Source organism: Engystomops pustulosus, chromosome 1, assembly GCF_040894005.1.
Source record: "Engystomops pustulosus chromosome 1, aEngPut4.maternal, whole genome shotgun sequence".
NCBI classification, from domain to species: Eukaryota; Metazoa; Chordata; class Amphibia; order Anura; family Leptodactylidae; genus Engystomops; species Engystomops pustulosus.
The window spans coordinates 270,578,989-270,598,719 of NC_092411.1; the positions used below are offsets into that span (position 1 = coordinate 270,578,989).

A 19,731-nucleotide genomic window follows, 5' to 3' on the forward strand; every position below is an offset into this window, starting at 1 on the left:
ATAAAGCGCCACTACAATACTATCAATCCATGACCTGCACACATATAGATATAGTATAGTATAGTACTACCATAACACTATTAATACATAACCTATACACATATAGATATAGTATAGTATAGTACTACCATAACACTATTAATACATAACCTATACACATATAGATTTAGTATAGTATAGTACTACCATAACACTATTAATACATAACCTATACACATATAGATATAGTATAACTATTATACATATAAAGACATTGCCACACACCACATACTTGTCCCCAACCTAAACAGTTTTATGGGAAAGGCTTCACTGAACAATAAATAAAAATGTCCAAAAATATCAACTTACCTTGAAGGGGGGTTGTCGTTAAAGCTCCTGGGTGAAGGACTGTAGCTCCCTGAAGCAAAGACACAGAATTTAGATTGAGAAGGTCTAGAAGACATCATTTATCAAGTGTACGTGACATCTGCTCCCTGAAGAGACTGTATGAGGGTCACGTATAGACTAACCCTAATTGTATAGGACCCCTCATATAATATTATAAATAGTCATAGCTGTCTAACTTAGATGGCCTTTGGAGCCGTCTACAGCAGTTACTTAACCCGGACTGACACTATTCACCCGAGCAGCTATTTCCACGGAGCGATGGGAAAGTGATGTGTAGACATTTTCCATCACAGCTCGGGCTACCTCCAGGGTATAATGTAGCGCGGATCTCTGCTTCTGCCATACGGCCACTTACTCTCTAATAACTGGCTTATTAACTTCTCTTTCTAGATATCTAGACTTCCCAAGTGTCCATATATAAAGTTTTTGGACAGGTCATTAGCAGGGGATATATATTCGTACATGAGCTTCACATGGATTTCTGCAAGTCCCATTCAAGGCAAGTCCTGCAAAAATCTAATGTGTGAATATTCAGCACTCAATTTCCACAATTTCAAGAGAACGATATTTAGGTGGAGACTCATAAAGGTTACTCTTGACTTCCACCAGGCAATTATAGACTGTATTGCAAGGCAGTAATCCGCGGGGGCAGGTTTAAAATTAAAAAATAAAATATGTTCACCCGGTTGTGGCTCCCCCTTCCAGTTGGATTGTCCTCCAACTCCGTCTATAAACTTATGGTCAGTTCTGAAGTGCTGGATATCCTGGTAAATAAGTGGCCTCAGCAGTCACTGGAGCTGGAACGGCGACATCGTCATTCACAGACCATGGGGGAAATTTATCCTATGCCAGGGCATTGTGCACCAGCGTACGGTGAGATCTCGACCCCTCTGCCATGCCTGATACATTAGGAGGCTCAGGACCACAGGTGTATCCAGCAGATGGATGTACCAATTTGCCCAATTTGCAATTTTACTAACACCAGCAAATGTTCAGGTTTGATTGGTTCCAAGCTGGAGCGAGTGCAGAAGTGCGGGGTCCCCTGCGACACTTAAAGAAAACCTACCACTTGAAGTGGCAGGTTTCCGATGGCAATACCGGGCACCAGCTCAGGGTGAGCTGGTGCCGGAGCTTATTTTAGTTAGTGTTTTAAACCGCGGTATCGCGGTTTAAAACACTTTTTAAACTTTATAGCCGGCGCAGGCAGGTACGCGCTCGGCGCTTACCGTGCACGCGGCTACATAGGAAGTGAATGACAGCCGCGTGCACGGTAAGCGCCGAGCGCGTGCCTGCCTGCGCCGGCTATAAAGTTTAAAAAGTGTTTTAAACCGCGATACCGCGGTTTAAAACACTAACTAAAATAAGCTCCGGCACCAGCTCACCCTGAGCTGGTGCCCGGTATTGCCATCGGAAACCTGCCACTTCAAGTGGTAGGTTTCCTTTAACACGGACGTGGTGTAAAGGGGAAAATTCATGGCACACCGGAAGGTTGAAACCCGGCAGAATGGACGCATCCTCCATTCCCCAAGAAGCTGATTCTAGTATCATATGTAGGAAGTGATTCCAGACTTGTAGGGGCTACAATATTTATACAGCCCAGGGCCCATGGCAGGCTTAATCCGCCCCTGTATATTTGTGCACATTTTGGGACATAGATTGACTTTCAAAATGCCTGTATGATAAATTTCCCACAATGCCAAAAGATTGGCTCAATCAGTGTACCATTCTTGTTTCCTGGGGTAAACCTTTGTTTCCCCTATGCCCTAAACTATATGTTAGGGACTACCTCCCGGTGTGCCCTCGCTATGCTGAGTATAATATGGGGTAAAAGCTCTACCAGGCACTAAAAAAAGGTCTTATCTTCTTGTGAAAGTGCAAATTGGTGTCATAAAGTAATTCAAAGACTGATCCCGAACTGCGCAGATCCCATCTATGTAGTGTAATGATGACAGCTCTTCCCGATCCCCGCTACTGAGACATACCGGCATGGGAAGGTTAATAAGCGAGCTGAGCTTCAGGTTCTCCGGAGATTATAAAGAGACTATAACTATAGACACCCACTTGTTTCTAATGGCACAGACTTTGCTACACTAATGTCTCCGGCTGGTAATGAGGACAAATCTGGAGCGGGTGCAGGGCACACACCGGCTCCTATTATACAGATGCATGTGTCCAGGTGTAATGATAATAGGGAGCGCTTGTCATTTATAAGCTCACATTTGCTTTTTACTGTAGAGATGAGGGCTCAAAGGGTCTATACATCATTCAGCATAGGAAGTAAGTGGTGTCATAGAGTTGTCTGGTCTGATCAAAAGCAACAACACAGGAATAATCCGTGAATTTTTTTTGTATCTAACAAATGTAGCAGCACCACCGAGATAACGAAACTGCCCGCCCAAAAAAGTTCAAGCACAGCTTATAAATATAGATACAAATATATTGGCAGGCAGAAGTCCAAAAATAGTGTGTGCACCATAACGGATTCTTTTGCAGAGCTTTCCTCAATTTTGTGGAGGAGCCATAACTTCTGCAGAATTAAAGAACCAACTTTGACTGCTTTGGGGTCAGAAGAGGTCTGATCAGGTGTTTGTAGAAATAAAGGGTCTATTAGAAGGTTCATATAGAAGAAAAGGTCATGCTGGACCTGGTATGAGGGGTTGTCCATCTGAGGCAGTGATGGCTGACCTATGACATGCGTATCAGAGGTCCAAGAAGCAACGAGCTGACAGCATCTGGCGACAGAGCAACTATCCTGCTGAGAGTGCGGTGTGGTGCCCTTCACTAACAGAGGTAATAGCCACTGTTCAGGCGGCTTCCTCAGCAGCAGACTTGCCCCACTTCTGGATGCTGACACTGTCTGCCTGCTGCTCTGTCTCCACTACCTGACCGCATCAGCATCCAGAGGTGAGGAAGCTCTCCTGCTGAGAGTGCATTGCAAGCAGCAGCCATCTTACCTCCGTTAGTAAATGAAGTTAGTTAGTCCGTTAACCCATAGCTCCCACCCGCACTAAATCTATTGTGGACTTGCACCCTGACAGCTGGTAACACTAGAACTGTGTCCCATAGTTGTCCTGCCAGCAGCAGAAGTCTGGACCAAGGTTTATTCCAGTGAGTGCAGAGGGGATAGGAGAGTCATCTCAGGCCGGTGTGCTTCTTACACCCCGGGCAATATCTTACTGCACCTAACCAAAATTTCACCCTGCTTCCAGTGCACCCGCCACAGTTACCGCTCAGCAATACCGGGGGAAGAGAACTTTTTGTTATTAGGGCTACAAATATCACAAAATTATGGATTTTTTTACAAGTGACACAAGACCAAAGTTATGCTCGTTTTTTCTTTACGCATTTTGACACCCCAAGCTCTAAATATCCCTCTAGTCCCTGACCTCTAAACCCCACCCCAAACAGCATTAACAAACAAATTATATCTATAGAAGTTTATAGAAGTTATTTACCTTCAACCCCCCACATACAGGGCAAGCGGAAAAAAGGGCCCTGGCAATGCCAGGCTGGGGGCTGCAGATTTCACAAGTCTCACTTGTCCCGGCAGCTGCCAAGTCACTTCCTTTTGGCTCCATCCCCTGTGGTAGCACCTTTGTAGCCGTCCACTTTGGAACAAAATCCACATACGTCTCATCCCCTGAGTCTTTGCTTTCTTGGAGTAGTGATGCAGTTTTTGAGTCACCATGGGGCAGCAGCAGCTTAGGGTCACCGGTGCTTTGCGTTCCTTGCGCCTGGTCCTTAGGTAATGTGGAATCTGAAGTCTTGTGTTGAGGTTCTCTAGCAGCTGCCAGTAAAAAACTTCGAGGTGTGTCGTAAAGATGTCTGACGGAGGCAGGAATCTGATATTCAGACCCTCTCTGTGGATCCGGATGCTGACATGTACATAAATTCTGATCTGTGGCCATGGCCAATGGTAAGCTAATCAGTGACCCAAACTCCTCACCATGGCAAATGTCCAGGCTCTCCGCATAGGAAGAAAAGCTTCCCGAATAAGATGAGTGACTGCCAGTCGCTATCCCACTGTCAGAAGAGCTCTGACGGCCTATCTCCTGCAAGTGTCTAGATGTTGTAGGCTTAGGAGGTGGCTTGGATGAACGAAGGGCTTCGGCGTAAGCCTTATCTTCTCCGAGATGAATGGCCTTTGCAGCTGCCATACCATGACTTTCAGCAGAAGCACTGGCAGAGGAGGAAGGATCTGCCCAGATGGTCAACCGGCTCCCGGCACTGGCATCTGAATGGCTCGTGTCTGAAGAAGAACTGGATATACTTTTGTCATCCCCTGCAATAAATAAAAATGTTGGGTTACAAGTCCTTCTAAAAACGTAAAAGTATATAGAATGCCAGACCACAAACATAGTTATATCACAGGGCAATGACGATTAAATGGAACATTTCAGTGGTTTTGATCATACAAAGCTGAAGTCAGTGTTAGGTGTTGTCCCTGGAGATTTTTCTGTGTAATAATACCTTTATGTATATTGTTAGTAGCAGCAGAACTGTGAGAAGTACATATATATTCCAGGATTGTAGCTGGATTCAGAGCACTCAACCTACTAAAGGACAATAGGTTTCTCGGCATAGGAAGCATTCATGAATGCAAAACCGCTGTCGTACTTTACGGAAAGCCAAATTTTAATTGTAAACCAATTAAAAGGAAGAAAGACTGTAAACCAAGCGCACTACCATGCTGGCCGTGTGCCCCCTCTGGCAGAATCCACTCTTTAAAAAAAAAAAATGATGCAATTGAGTTTGAAGGGCTCTAGGCTCAATTGGCACTTATGGAGCCTGGAGCCCCTCAGGCTCATTTGCATATTATAACACCCTTTTTTTTGTAAACAAGAATATAAGAAGCTGAAGTAGACCGGATCTTGCCAGAGGGTGCACACCAGTATGTCAGTGTGCTTGGTTTATAATCCCTCACCCTGGTGATGAAGCCTTGTAAACCAAGCACACTGACACTGGTGTGTGCCCCTACTGACAGGGTCTTCTTTTAGCTTCTCATGTCCATGTTTTTGCAAAATAAGGCTTCTAAAATTATGTAAATGTAGGTGTTAATGTATCCTGGAGATCCTGAGGCTCATTTGAATACATTTTAAAGCCTTTTTTATTCATAAAAACAAGGGCATAGGAGTCTTAAAGAAGATTTGATCCTTCCAGAGGGGGTACACACCAGTATGTCAGTGTGCTTGGTTTACAGTCCTTCATCCTGGTGGTAGATGTCCTTTAAGTTGTCTGGAGTTACGCTTTAAGGTAGAGAATCTCTTTAAATATCTTCTCAACACGGTGCACACGGCAGTACTATGGACAGCAGCAATGTCATAGGAATTCACATCACATACGTATCGCATTACTATTCTCGTCTCTATTTACTGTTCCATATTGAAGATAATATCTTTGTGTGTTAGCAACCCAACCAAGACATCCCATAAATGCAGTACATGTGCAGGGGAATGTAATGTGGGATTTACCCTCAGCCCACAGCACATAGGAGGCTATGGGGATTGTTATATGCACCTCATCCCCGCTTCATAGGGATAGACTGAATAATTCCTAATATTTTTAAAAAAATTCTGCAGAATATGCAAATGAAGCAATCGCTAACCTCTAATTACCAGGACCGCATCCCTATTCTACTGCGGTGGATTCCTCCCAAACCTTAATGTAATTCTTTGCATGTAGGAAAGTAGTTCTAGTAATGCCGGATCATGAATTTCATTTCATGTGTCGGTATAATAGGAATATTTTAATTGCGGCTGTAATTATGTGCATAGTGATGAGCTGCACAATATAAAGCCTCCCGCTACTTGTCCTTCCTTTTGTTCATGATGTTTGCACCTGACGGGTCCGCTCAGGGAATATTGGTTCTGATATCGCAGATCGCAGCTAGTGAAGCGAGTGTTACAAGCAATGCATCCTGGGAAAAAATGTATGCAAATTAATGCAGGCAGGAAAAAAGTGTCTCACTGGTGCCACCTATAGGAAGACGCCAGATAGGACATTGTCCATATCATGACACAGCTCTGAAATACTCTGCTATGGCTATAGTTACTACCATATAGCTGCACATTGTGGTGGCTGGACAATAAGCGCAGAGCAGCGTACAGTTACATTGTGGTACTGGCACCGGATCAGATGCAGAACCGGGGCAATCGGAGCAAGAGCATGCGCTCCTTCTGCAATGGCTGCTGTTGGCGTAAACACTGATCACAGTCATTTACTCTACAGAGTTTAGCACTGCAACATCTATAGTGCAATCCCCTGCAACAGGCACAGGGGGCGCCATGATGACATGGAAGGCATGTGCCTACTGAGCACAGTGGCTTAGTGGTTAGCATTACAGCTTTGTAGCGCTGGGGACCTGGGTTCAAGTCCCAGGGTCAACATCTGCAAAGAGTTTGTATGTTCTCTCCGTGTTTGTGTGGGTTTCCTCCGGGTCCTCCAGTTTCCTCCTACACTCCAGGTTGATTAGTAAATTAGATTAGGTTGATTAGATTGTGAGCCCCATTGGGGGCAGGGATTGATTTGGCAAACTCCGTGCTGAGCTGTGTAATAAGTGTGCACTATATAAATAAAGAATTATTATTATGTCAATGTTGACCATTTATTAGGTCTTGCCAGAGGAAAAAATTATAATTTTTAACACCCAGATCTGTAAATACAATCTATTGTTAAGGAAATCGACCATCAAAACCCATCCTGATAAACCAGGGACATTACTCATAGATGCAGGCACCGGGACTGTGGTATCTTCTTATATTTCTTATCCATGGCCTCCTTCCTTCTAAAATCAACTTTTATGAAGCTGTTACCAGAGCCCCTAGGTGCTGTAGTTTCACAGGTTGTTACACTGTGCAGGATCACCTCCCCCTCCCACTGTATGAGATTTTAGCAGGCAGAGGAAAGGGAGAAGTGCTGTGGGGCAGGAGAGATGGTGAGATGTGCTCATGCACAGCCTGTGAAACTACAGCATCTAGGGGCTCTGGTAACACCTCCTCCAGAGCCTTTCTAGCTCATTAGCATAATTATAAAAGTTAATTTTAGAAGGAGGAGGCATGAATTACAAATAGAAGAAGATTACCACAGTTGTGGTGCCTGGATCTATGATTAAGTGTCCCTGGTTTATCATGAAGAATTTTGATAACAGATTTCCTTTAAGCTGCTTAGTAAATGATGTAATAAAATTCTCCCAAAAATTGTATAACAATGCTGTCTTATTGAGCAACAAATAACTTAATAAAAAGTCATCCAGCAGTTTCACAGACCACCATATGGCACCAATGAAAATTACAGCTCTTCAAACAAAAATGAATCCAGTAGCTCAGCAAGTAGAAAAATAAGAGAAAAAAAAGAAGAGGACAAAAACAAATGATTTAATTTAAGAATACTGTTTTCATTGTAAACTCACATAAAACATTAAAAATAGATGTGTAAATAAGGTGCCTGGTGACCCACAGAATCAAGGAAACATGTCGCTTTGTCATATGGTAAATGGAAAAAAAATTTAAATGGTAAAATGCCCGCATTGGGTGGTACATACTCTCAAGAGAGTTAATAAAATCCGTTCAATGGGGCAGATTTACTTACCTGGTCCATTCGCAATTCCAGCGGCACGTTCGGGTCGCCGGGATTTATTAAGGTAGTTCCTCTGCCGTCCACCAGGTGGCGCTGCTGCGCTGAAAAGCATCGGAACGCACTGTAGTTCACCGGTTCGGGCTGAGTGAAGGTAAGTGCAAGCTTCGCAACAAATTTTTTTTTTTATGCGCCAAAATCCGATCGCATGCTCCAAAATCCCGGTGGAAATCGGCGCAAATCGGAAATATTCGGGTAACACGTCGGGAAAACGCGAATCGGCCCTTAGTAAATGACCCCCAATATGTTATAGCTACTTCTAATAGACGCTGCCAAAAAGTGCAACGTTCTCACTAAAAACAAGCTTAAAAACCTGCAACATACACTAAAAAAGTAATAAAAAGTTACATCTTTTAGAACTCAACGTAAATTTAAAAAAAATAGGAAAAATTAAACTAAAACTGGCTGCGGGCTCTAAGGGTTAATGGATCGTGCATTACAAGATGTCTATCAAATATTTCCTATGAGAATTGTGAAGATCTAGCTTCTATAGTCAAATAGAACCTGTTGGGGTGATGTGGGACAGCAGACCTATAATATACAGGCAGTCCCCGGGTTACATACAAGATAGGTTCCATAGGTTTGTTCTTAAGTTGAATTTGTATTGAAGTCAAAACTGTATATTTTATAATTGTAGATCCAGACAAAATCTTTTTTTTGCCTCAGTGACAATTGGAGTTTCCAAATTTTTTGCTGTAATTGGACCAAGAATTATCAATAAAGCTTCATTACAGACACCTTACAGCTGATCATTGCAGTCTGGGACTATAGTAACATCCAGAGAGGGCACCAGAGGTCACAGGGGGCAAAGGGGTCTGTCTGTAACTAGGGGTCGTCTGTAAGTCGGGTGTCCTCAAGTAGGCGACCGCCTGTATAATAATAAGAACAATAAGACTTTCCTCAGGTCTTATAATAATGAGACCTTCCTCAGGTATTTATGGACTGATGGTTTAGTGTCCCAATTTGCCCGGTAGTTTTTCCCTTCTGGCCCGCAAAAAAAAAAATTAGGTACTGTATATACTGGCGTATAAGACTACTTTTTAACCCCTTAAAATAATGGCTACAGTGGGGGGTCGTCTTATACGCCGGATATACGGGGGCCGCACTGTGTGAGGTGTTTTCTTTCCCCGTCAGCGCGCAGAGAGCCGCTTCTTGGGACCGCCGCGCATGCGTGGCAGTCCGCCTCTCACAGTCATTAGAAGAGGCTTAGTACGCGCTGACGGGGCGGCGCGCTGTATGCTAATGCAGACGCCCTGTCACAGCGGTCGGCGTCACAGAGCTGGGGGTCACAGGCGGCACTTACAGAAGCATGTCGGATCTTCATTAATATCGCAGCTTACAGTTATGATCACCAGGCACTTGCTCTCTTTTTTGTTTTGCAAAGTTTTAAGCAGACTTTTTTTCATTTGGGAGAGGGGTAGTCTTATACAGTGAGTATATACCAAATTCTATATTTTTAGGGCAGAAGTTGGGGGTCGTCTTATACGCCCAGTCGTCTTATACGCCCAGTCGTCTTATACGCCGGCATATACGGTACTTACCATGGTTCAGAACTCTCAGACCCTTGTGCTACAGGTACAGCGCATGCGCAATGAAACTGGGTGTACTATTTGGCATCATTTCACCATTGGGCAGACGCAGGGTAAATATGAAGGTTTGGGGTTTTTTATAAAGTGACCACAGAGAAGACTTTAATAGGCTGATATGGGACACAATAACCTGTAGTTGGTTTAGTGTTTCGAATGTGAAATCATGGTCCAGCCAGATTCCCGACAATCAAATTTTCTTTATTCGGTTACATCATAACCACTCCATGAAACGATCCATTACAGTCAACGCGTTTCAAGCGGTACAACCGCCCTTACTCATGACAAAATACAATAATTGTATTTTGTCATGAGTAAGGGCACATTCACATGGCCGTCTGCAGGGACGTACATGCGGCCCCATAGACGGCAATAGCGGCGCGGCGCAGATACGGTGCCACACATGTGTGGCACTGATCCGGGCCGCACACCGCAAAAAAAAAAAGAGCATGCTCTATCTTTTGGCATGTGTGTGGCCGTGCGCCGCAATTCTCTATGGAGGGAGGAGGGGTCACCTCCTCCTCCTCTCCAGCACACGGCGATATGCCCGCACGGCGGGCATACCACCTTGTGAATGTACCCTAAGGGCGGTTGTACCGCTTGAAACGCGTTGACTGTAATGGATCGTTTCATGGAGTGGTTATGATGTAACCGAATAAAGAAAATTTGATTGTCGGGAATCTGGCTGGACCGTGTTTTCACATTCGAAGCATTTGTATTGTGCCCTAGCAGGAGGGTGGTCCGTGCTGGAGCCGACATTGAAGGCAGTCTACGGGGTGGTGAGCTGGCATCTATATTTTCTAGTTGGTTTAGTTACCTGCTTGATTATAGTTTAACACCCAAACCCTGCACTGATCACCTGTTCACTAGGAGGGAACTAGAAACAAGCTGCTCAGGTCACCACATAGTGGACATATCGAGGTACTGCAGGTCACTTACCATTAAGGTGAATGATAGCTGCAGTACCTCTACACGACCATTACACAGAGAGCGGAGCTCTAAGCATTTGGTTCCGTTCAGTAGACCAGGGCTTCCTGGAACAACTGATCAGCGTGGGGCCCTGAGGATAGGTCACTACTGTATGAAATGCAATCAGGGGACTAAAAATGCCTTTTACAACATCAAATACCTTTTTTCTTCAAAACAAATGCACATTCACAGAATAAAAAACCCACAATTATAAATTCGCAACCAACTCAATATTGACACATAAACATCAAAGAAACCAAGAATGAAAGGGAATGCATTATAGCGGGGTCCCTTACCTCCCATGCTGTGATGAGAGAGGAGGCTGAGTCTCTTCTCCAGTTGTAGAGTCTCATGTGCCACCCGTTCTTCCATATAAGCGGGGTTTACATTTGGATCTGTAAAAGGAAGGATAAATAGTCAGACGTTTCCTATTGTACGGGGTCATAGTGAATATCAAAGTCCCTTGTAATTTGTAATACACAAGAAAATAATTGTTCCACCAGGAGTAAAACAGTAATAATGCAGTTACATGGTGAGAATCAATGTCACTTAGTGTGTGGTTATTAGTTGTATGAACTTTATATGAAAATGATGGAGATATGGGGGGTTATCTATCATTAGGCGGCTCCTTCGGACAGTTCTATGTCTATTTTTGGAGCTCCACTGCCCATTGGATTCATTAAAGTAGCTTTGACCCTTTAAAAAATGTTCTATGGTCTATTTTCTGTCTGGGATTTTTTTTTCAAAAAGTCCCAAAAAAGTCTCAAAATGCATAAAAAGTCTCACCACATAGACCAGCAGGGGACTGGAGAAACTATGAGACTTTTTATGAGACTTTTTGCAAGTCCTGAATCTAGCTTTGCAGTGTTGCACTAGCAGTAGTTCTATGTTTAGGCCAGATTAATGAAGAGGTGTATATAGTCCCGTGAGACTTTTAGCAGTGAAATGTCTTAAAAACCCTCAATGCAACTACTTTGAAACTTTTTTTGCCAAAAAAGTCCAGGAAAAACAATGATAAATAACCCCCATGGAGCCTAAAAGTTCAAAACGATGTTACCCTTTTGGTCATCAGTGTGGCATGAGTGGGCACCAATGTAAAGATATAAGAACCGATTACCCTTGATGAGCCCTAATGAGGCCGGGATGAAATTGATTTGAGATACTCTACCAGCTATTCACATGACAGGTATACTAGGGAAAGTTGAGTGATTCATACACATCTGGCACCCTACACCTTCTTCTTTTGGCACACATCACTTGCCCTACTCTTTCCCCTACATCAGCTACACTGCCATTACCTCGCAACACGTGGGAGACGTCCACCAAGGATTCTGTACCAAAGGGAGACACAGGAAGCAGTGTGAATAGACCTGGACCTGGTTGGCACCACACCGGGACCCTGATAATTTCCTATTCTACATTTTGGGATTTGACGTTGTTCGTGCTTATGGGTTATTAGTATTATCTTTTCTTGTGATTTTTAGCAGAAAAGCTCCGTCCTCTTTTTTCAGTCTAGATGCTTACAATGATACTTAGCTTCTCATCGTCACCTTGTATTTCAGAAGTTTAATGTTTGCTAGTAATAGGCAGCTGTTAAATTATTTCATTTTTGTAGTTGGGGGCTCGTCCGGGATGTAAATCTCCATGACTAAAAATGCTAATAAAAGTAAAACTACACTATAAATTTTGCTTGTCCACTTTTTTAATGTTGTTGTTGCAACTTCAACTGCTGTTTTACTATAATAATTTTATTGGTTCATGTTACTTAATTAATAATTATATTTTTTACAATTGATATTATGATAATTATTATTAAAACTGTAACATTGATTATTAACCCAACCAATGAACATGTCTTTGACATTCTAAACATGGAATAAAATAAATGCAATTACAAGTAGCTTCTGCATTGAGCGCTATATATAGCAGGTGGTAATTCTTCCTGAATGTTCCGTTCTTCATTTATTTACTTAGCACACCCCCGCCTGCCCCACGTGCAACCTTACACCCTTTAGGATAGTGAGACTCCGGTATACATATATATATACACATTTATAATTGGCTTTCTCTGGAACACAGTATTAACACATGGAGAGTAGTTTTCATGGAAGACATCGAATTAATAACTGATATTACACAAAGCTAAAAATTTTTGTTGCATTTATGTGGAAGAGAAAAGATAATAAAGCAAAGTACACAGTGAGGGCTCCTATTCTCTGGAGGAAGTCCATTTTTATGTTCTCTGAGCTCTGTTGTATAATGCGTTCAATAAGCCTCATAATGTTCTTTGTTACAAATATCTTTTCTTCTGTTACCATCAAAGATTTTCCATTCCGGGTGGCCTGATGAAGGCTCACTTGGTCAACATTACTAGAATCAACTTCTAATGTTGAACTCAACCTTGGATGACCTCTTATCCACTTTTTAAATTCTTGTCGAATGTTTGCAAACTAACCTAAGGGTAGCACAAAGTTTTTACTTAAAGGAGTTTTCCAGGAAAGCTGGAAAAATCCCTGGGGGGGTCTGTGGCTGAGGAAAGCATATTTACCCTGCTCTGTTGCCTAGTTTCAGAGTTTGGGTGCGATGTCGCCCCTCATCTCTCCACGGAGAATAGTGCCGCATGCCGTGCTTACGGCCAAAAGATAGACCGTGTTTTATCTTTCTTGTGGCCACGGCATGGACCGTACCATGCCGTGTTTGGTACGGTGAGGACAACGTGTGCTTACCGTAGAGCACACATTGGGGCTCATTTACTTACCCGGTCCTGTCGCGATCCCGCACCACGTTGTCCGACGTGGATTCGGGTTCTGGCGGGATTCACTAAGGTCATGCGCCCAATATCCAGTAGGTGTCGCTGCTGCGCCAAGGTCCCCCGGAGTTCACCTTCTTCTTCCCGGTGCATGTAAGTGCTTGATCTTGCGACACATTTCATTTTTAAAATTCCGCTGCTTTTCTGAATCCGTCGGGTTGTCCGACAGCCACGCCCCCCCCCCCCGGAAAAATACGGGAAACCCGACGAAAGTGTGACTGCGGAGCCCTTAGTAAATGAGCCCCATTGTCCTTACCATAGAAAACTATGGGGGCTGTATATGTGCCCGTAAATTTGTGGATGTATATACTTCCCTTTGGAAAACATAATTACTCATTGACATGGACTTTTAATAGTTCTAAATTTCATTTTAAGGACAGGGTTTTTGCAAATGCTAGGATGATTTTGTGGGGAAAATATCTACATTTAGCAATACACCCTCTGCAGAAGTTGAGGGCTCTACCTATGCAAAGCAAAGACCATTTTAACTATGTGTAAAATGCATGCAGTGTTGTATACATTTTTCTAATATTGAAGGGGTTGTCCGTGACTAACTAAAATAAACGACGTGGCCAGGGGTGGGCTGTTTAAAAAAGTACTACTGCTTACCTTATCCGACGCTCCCGGTGCCCATGCCCCTGTATGTTTAGAGGTGCATGGAAGCTCTGCTCCGACTGCTTCCTGACAGTCAGGCACGCCCATCCATTACCATATCCCAACACCTGATACAGTGCTGGGACCTTGCCCGGAAACACACAGGGGCATGACATGGAGAAAGCGTGGGATACTGAGAGCAACAGACAAGGTAAATACTAGTTAATTTTTTTATACAGGCCACCCCTCGCTTATTTTAGTTAGTCACGGAGAACCCCTTTAATAAATTCTACTTAGTTTGTAAAGAAACAGGCTGCAGAGTGCCCTTTGGAAACAGTGTCACTTCTCTGTTGTCAAAGTCGATCCATCTACCAGACTAAAAAGGAATCTTTCTCCTTTCTTCTCCTGTTTGCTTACACAGCTCTCAGCAGTGAGTGTTAACCCTCACTGAATGTCGAAAGCTGTGGGCTGTGTGCTCAAACATCAGGCTTAAATTGTGTAATAAACACAGGGAGATAGTAAACTTATAGTCAGTCCCATGGACACACGTTATACAGGCTGAAATACGGATCTTTACAAGAGGATGCAATGTTTTTTTTTGTTTTTTTTTTTCAAATAAAGCTAAATTTCATTATAAAGTATACCGTATTACAAAAATGTTTATAACATTTCCATAAATATTAAAAATTATGTCAAATTACGGTTACACATAAGAAAATTTGCCTCTGCCTTGTGGCTGGACCATGTTCCATAGGGGACCCTTAACTTTCACCTACAACGAATGAAAAGTCTGTGTAAGCCAATGCCATAGAAATATCTCCATGTCCTATTGACCACAACACAGTTATGTCAGAAAAACGTGAATTCAGGAAATGGCTACGTCCAAGAACACCTTCAACTACAGCTTTTTTCAACTATTTTCGTTAAAACTACACAGGGTTCTCCTAATAAATAGGGAAACCCAGGGGATAATGCTGCCTGCCTCCTTAAATAGGGAACTAATGGTACGACCGTATCCCGTCCCTCCTTAGAAATGGTATGGACCAGAAAAATGGTATGGACCAGAAGTTGGTTTTATTCTTGATTTCGGCATAGAGGAGCATGGACAAACATTTTTCACGGTTGAATATTTATCCTGTAGATGGAAATTTTGCACACATTTGGGTTTGTAAGAAGAATCTAAGCAATTTTCTCATTGAGCCCATGAGGACCATTTCATTGCGATCACGTTCATTGAGTGATACACTGTAACCAACGGAAATGCGATTCTAAAATTATATGACATTGTTGCATTACTAATATTAACCTGGAAGCACCGGGCGCAGACCGAAGGGGCCTTTCGTTGGAGAGATGCCACGAACGATGCAGTCAAATAGGAAACTGATCTGGTCGCCTTCTGTACAGGAGAGGAAAAACACCCCGGCCCCTGTGAAGAGAATCCAGACAGAATGATTAACGATTCGCATGCAATCAGAATTTTCACCAAAACAAAATATCAGGAGAAACAGTCCTTCTTGTCTCTCATATTATGACAATCTTTTGATCGTCCAGTGATCCAGCCCTATTTTTGTAGTATATAATGGGTATAATGTTCTTAGTAGGGTTGGAGGCATTTCAGCTCCCTATGGAAAAGGAATAGCAGGGCTTAACCCCCCCCCCCCCCCCCCCCATCTCCAGGCCCTGTTTGCGGCCCGTTTTTGCACATGTTCGCAAACTTTTGCAGCCAATCTTATACTAAGAGAAGTAGTAGAGTGAAACACCGGGGCAAAACTTCAAGGCTTTATTGGTGCGTAAGGATGAAACAGGACACCAACATGTGGCTGAAGCTACGGGCCATTCCCTACAAAACACTTTCCCTAGCCTCTCCAGTGAGTGCCGTATTTTACTCTACTACTTATGTTCGCTTCCTCTCTACATAAAGCTGAGCACCTCAGATTTTTGCTATCAGTCCAAGTGCCATTGATGACTCCACAAATTGACCACCGGCATAGTTTGGGACACAACACTACCCTTTCTTGGTGAATACTTCATACTAAAAATTGGTATGAGACCGAACAGTTGGATTCCCACCACTCAATTTTCTCGATCTTAGCAATCTCATTCTAACCAAACTTAAACCACCATAGATCTTTAGAGGGATAAATGTTTCATTCTGTAGAGTCGTTCGGGTTATTTTGAGAGGTATTCAATTTATAACAAACATTAACAAGGTAGGTATAAGATCCTAATAGGATCACCCATTTTATATCTACCTTTTTAAAGTTTAATGTTTGAAGTTTGCCATCACTTGACCCTCAACACGGTGACGGCAAACTCCAAACTTTACAGTGGCCACATGGCCAAACCCTTTGAAAACAGCCAAACAGCTCAACATAGTGGGGCACATTTACTTACCCGGTCCCTGTGCGATCCCCGATCCAGAATATCCACTGCAATGCACATCTGCCGCGATTCATGAAGATCGTGCGCCCGATTTCCTGCATGTGTCGCTTCCCCGATCAGGTCCGACGGAATTCTCCATCTTCCTCCCGGTGGATGTAAGTCCATCACTTGCGACTCGAATTGAATTGTTAAATCCCGCACGTAGTCCGAATCCGTCGGATTGTCCGACGGCCCGTCCCCCGATTTGTGTCGCAATTGCGACACAAAACAATCGTGTGTGACACAATACTCAACGCGATGCCCGAAAAGTCGGGAAACCCGACGAAAATGCGGCCACGGGACCCTTAGTAAATAAGCTCCAGTATCTTCTTATAAATGTGGATGAGTTAAAGGGAGTCTGTAAGGTTAAAAACCAAAAATAGTGCTGAGCAGAGGCCTTTAACCCAAATGTCCCAGAACTTTATGGTCTTGTGTGACTCTCGCCCTTCAAAAGTCAACACTTTTTCAAATTTACATCATCATCAAGGGTCTGTTTTTTGCAGGTGGAGTTGAAATTTTTAATGGCCCTATTTTGGGAATATGATGAATATAAATATAAAATCAACTGTATTGAACTTTACCTGGCTTCCTGCATGACTCCTATTTCTGGCTTCACCTGGCCAACTTTCTTGAACCTGAGTATTAACTTTGCGGTGGATGAGGATTTCCAGAAAATGTAAACCTCAGATATATCAGTCATAATCCCTTATTGCAACATGGGGATAGATGTTCATCTCATTTACCTTCTAGGAGTCATCTCAGCTATTCAAGCTGCCATGCTTAAATAAAGTAACAAGCTTTGCCGGCCGCATGACCGCCCGGTATATTTAGCAGTGTTTGTAACTGTGTTGTACATAGGTTAGATGACTGCAGCACATAATTCACCATTTCTATTTGTGTTTTATATGACCTAAATATGAATAGTGGTAACAACAACAACACTGTAAAGGTATACACTAGCAACAACTAATGTTGCATTATCTGCTCGCCAGGGCGATTACCCCGGGACGCCTCGTGGTCTACAAGACAGACTGTGTCTTATTAAGGGAACTTCTCTTCCGACATCTTTAGAAACATGTTGTGTTCTGATTTAGAAGGAGTATTGAGTGTAGAAAAATGTAATATTATACACAGAGTATATGACCTACAATTCAGAGTAGCAAAGGATGTATGAAGGAAATATAAAGAGGAGACATGAAAATTTCCTTTTGGAGCAGAATAACCATCTGTCGTGAGCATGATATTGGAAACTGAAGAATGTAGACATTGAAGTCCCTTAATATTAAAATAGCATGTTCCCTAAAATTACTATAAACCAACTTGATCCAGTACTTAATTCATCAAATATATTATACTATAATTTTAACGTGATTGGACATGTCCACCGAGTACCAGAGGATCCTCCAGTTGGTCCATGATCTTCAACTTTAATTAACTTCAAGTCCAACAGAAGACCACTTCATTTGGGGACAATTAGCTGATAGTAGGGTCAACATCTTAAAGGATGATTCAAAGATATCCTTTTATATTGATCTTTTTATTGATGAAATATCTTGTGTGTACAATGATAGCCACACAGTTGAGCTGACGTCTCTGTTGTGGACTCTTCATGTGATGGACACAATGGCAACTATGATGAGATTGTGTCAGGTTCCCATTATGGTGTCAATCATTGTGAGATGGAAATATGATGTGAACACAACCTAAAATAGACATGTGCATGTAATGTATAGGTGGAGGGTAGGCTTTAGAAATCTTTCCTCACATAGGCCAGAAGAATTCCTGTCCTACCACTAACACTAAGTTAACAAAATCTGATCCTTCATAAACTCTACAACATCTGCGGTTTACATTTGGCACGTGCCCCTGTACATGTGCTAAACAGGTCTACGGATCCCTAGTGGAATCTGGTCGGTCGATATACATTGATATTTTGAAGCATAGCCTGCTTCACTGGACTATCCTTCAGAAGATAAACTCTAAACACCTAGAATCATGAACTCTAAACACCTTGAAACCTGTAAAATGCTAACTGTTGCTCTGATTCACTCTCGACTAGACTACTGTAACTCTCTACTAACCGGTCTTCCACTCACCAAACTCTCTCCTCTCCAATCGATTCTTAATGCAGCAGCCAGGCTCGTCTTTCAGACTAAACGCTACACGGATGCCTACAGTTCATGCCAGTCGCTGCACTGGCTGCCTGTCTCCTTTTGAATACAGTTTAAAATAATAACCCTCATCCACAAAGCTCTGTATAATGCTGCACCCCCCTACCTCTCCTCTCTTATCTCAGTCTATCGCCCAACTCCTGCTCTTAGATCCGCCAGTGATCTTAGATTAACCTCTACCTTAGTGCGGACCTCCCACTCGCGTCTCCAAGACTTCTCTAGAGCTGCACCAATTCTATGGAATGCTCTGCCCCGGACTATCAGACTAATACCTAACCTCCAAAGTTTCAAACGTGCTCTTAAAACCCATTTCTTTAGGCAAGCCTATAACACTCATTAACTGCATGAAGTTTTAACTCTTCTACTAACCCGTCCTGTGTCGTCCTCCCATCTGTTATCCAGCAACCAACAGGCACCAGACTTCTCTGCAGTCCCATTCACCCTGGACCTGGTATATAAGATGACGGCTGAGTGGTTCAAGCGACAGCAATTCCATTTATTATATTTTGTTCTATTCCCTAAGAAGAATGGCTTGACCATTATATATTCTTTTACCTCGTGTTACCCCATCATCTTCATAAACCGTAAGCTCTGGCGAGCAGGGACCTCACTCCTGTTGTTCCATACAAATGTTGTGCTCTGTCATGTTATATTATATTTGTATTTGTTTCCTATGATTTGTAAAGCGCTACGGAATATGATGGCGCTATATAAATAAAGATTATTATTATTATTAATCATATCTAGTCTTTCCTTCAACCAGGCCAAGGAAGGTCAAAATAGAGGTTGTGTGCCAAATGCCCCACCACTCCCTGTCTGGTTATATGACTTATCTATCGATCATAACTAGTCTCCACATTCCCAGAAATTTTGTATTAACTCTCAATTGTAGATCATTTTCTAGTGCTGGTTTCTTTAGCATGGCTGATGCAGAGACAGAGAAATGCCTGTCCAGATCCAAAACATAGTAAAGGGGGAAACTCTGAAAGCAGACCATGAGACCAACACTGAAATTGGATTATTTTTCATAGTTTAAGGGGTTTCTGGCCACAAACTTGTAACAATCTGTCTATAGGATTGGTCATTTATAGTTGATTGTTGAGGTACAACACCCGGGAACCTGGGAGATTAGCTATTTCACACTATGGTTGGAACCGGAGGA

At 42.8% G+C, this 19,731-nt stretch overlaps 1 protein-coding gene across 3 annotated transcripts in view; it reads right to left on the reverse strand.

The window, feature by feature from the left end:
• The window catches only part of DOK7 (docking protein 7), a 75,255-nt gene that overhangs the window by 19,863 nt on the left and 35,661 nt on the right, over positions 1–19,731 (reverse strand). For all 3 annotated transcript variants that reach the window (XM_072126150.1, XM_072126152.1, XM_072126151.1), the window contains 4 exons: positions 15,284–15,403; positions 10,871–10,969; positions 3,843–4,669; positions 349–397 (listed from right to left, as the gene is read on the reverse strand). In XM_072126150.1, coding sequence (XP_071982251.1) covers positions 349–397; positions 3,843–4,669; positions 10,871–10,969; positions 15,284–15,403 — 1,095 coding nt within the window. The remainder of the gene's footprint in view (positions 1–348; positions 398–3,842; positions 4,670–10,870; positions 10,970–15,283; positions 15,404–19,731) is intronic.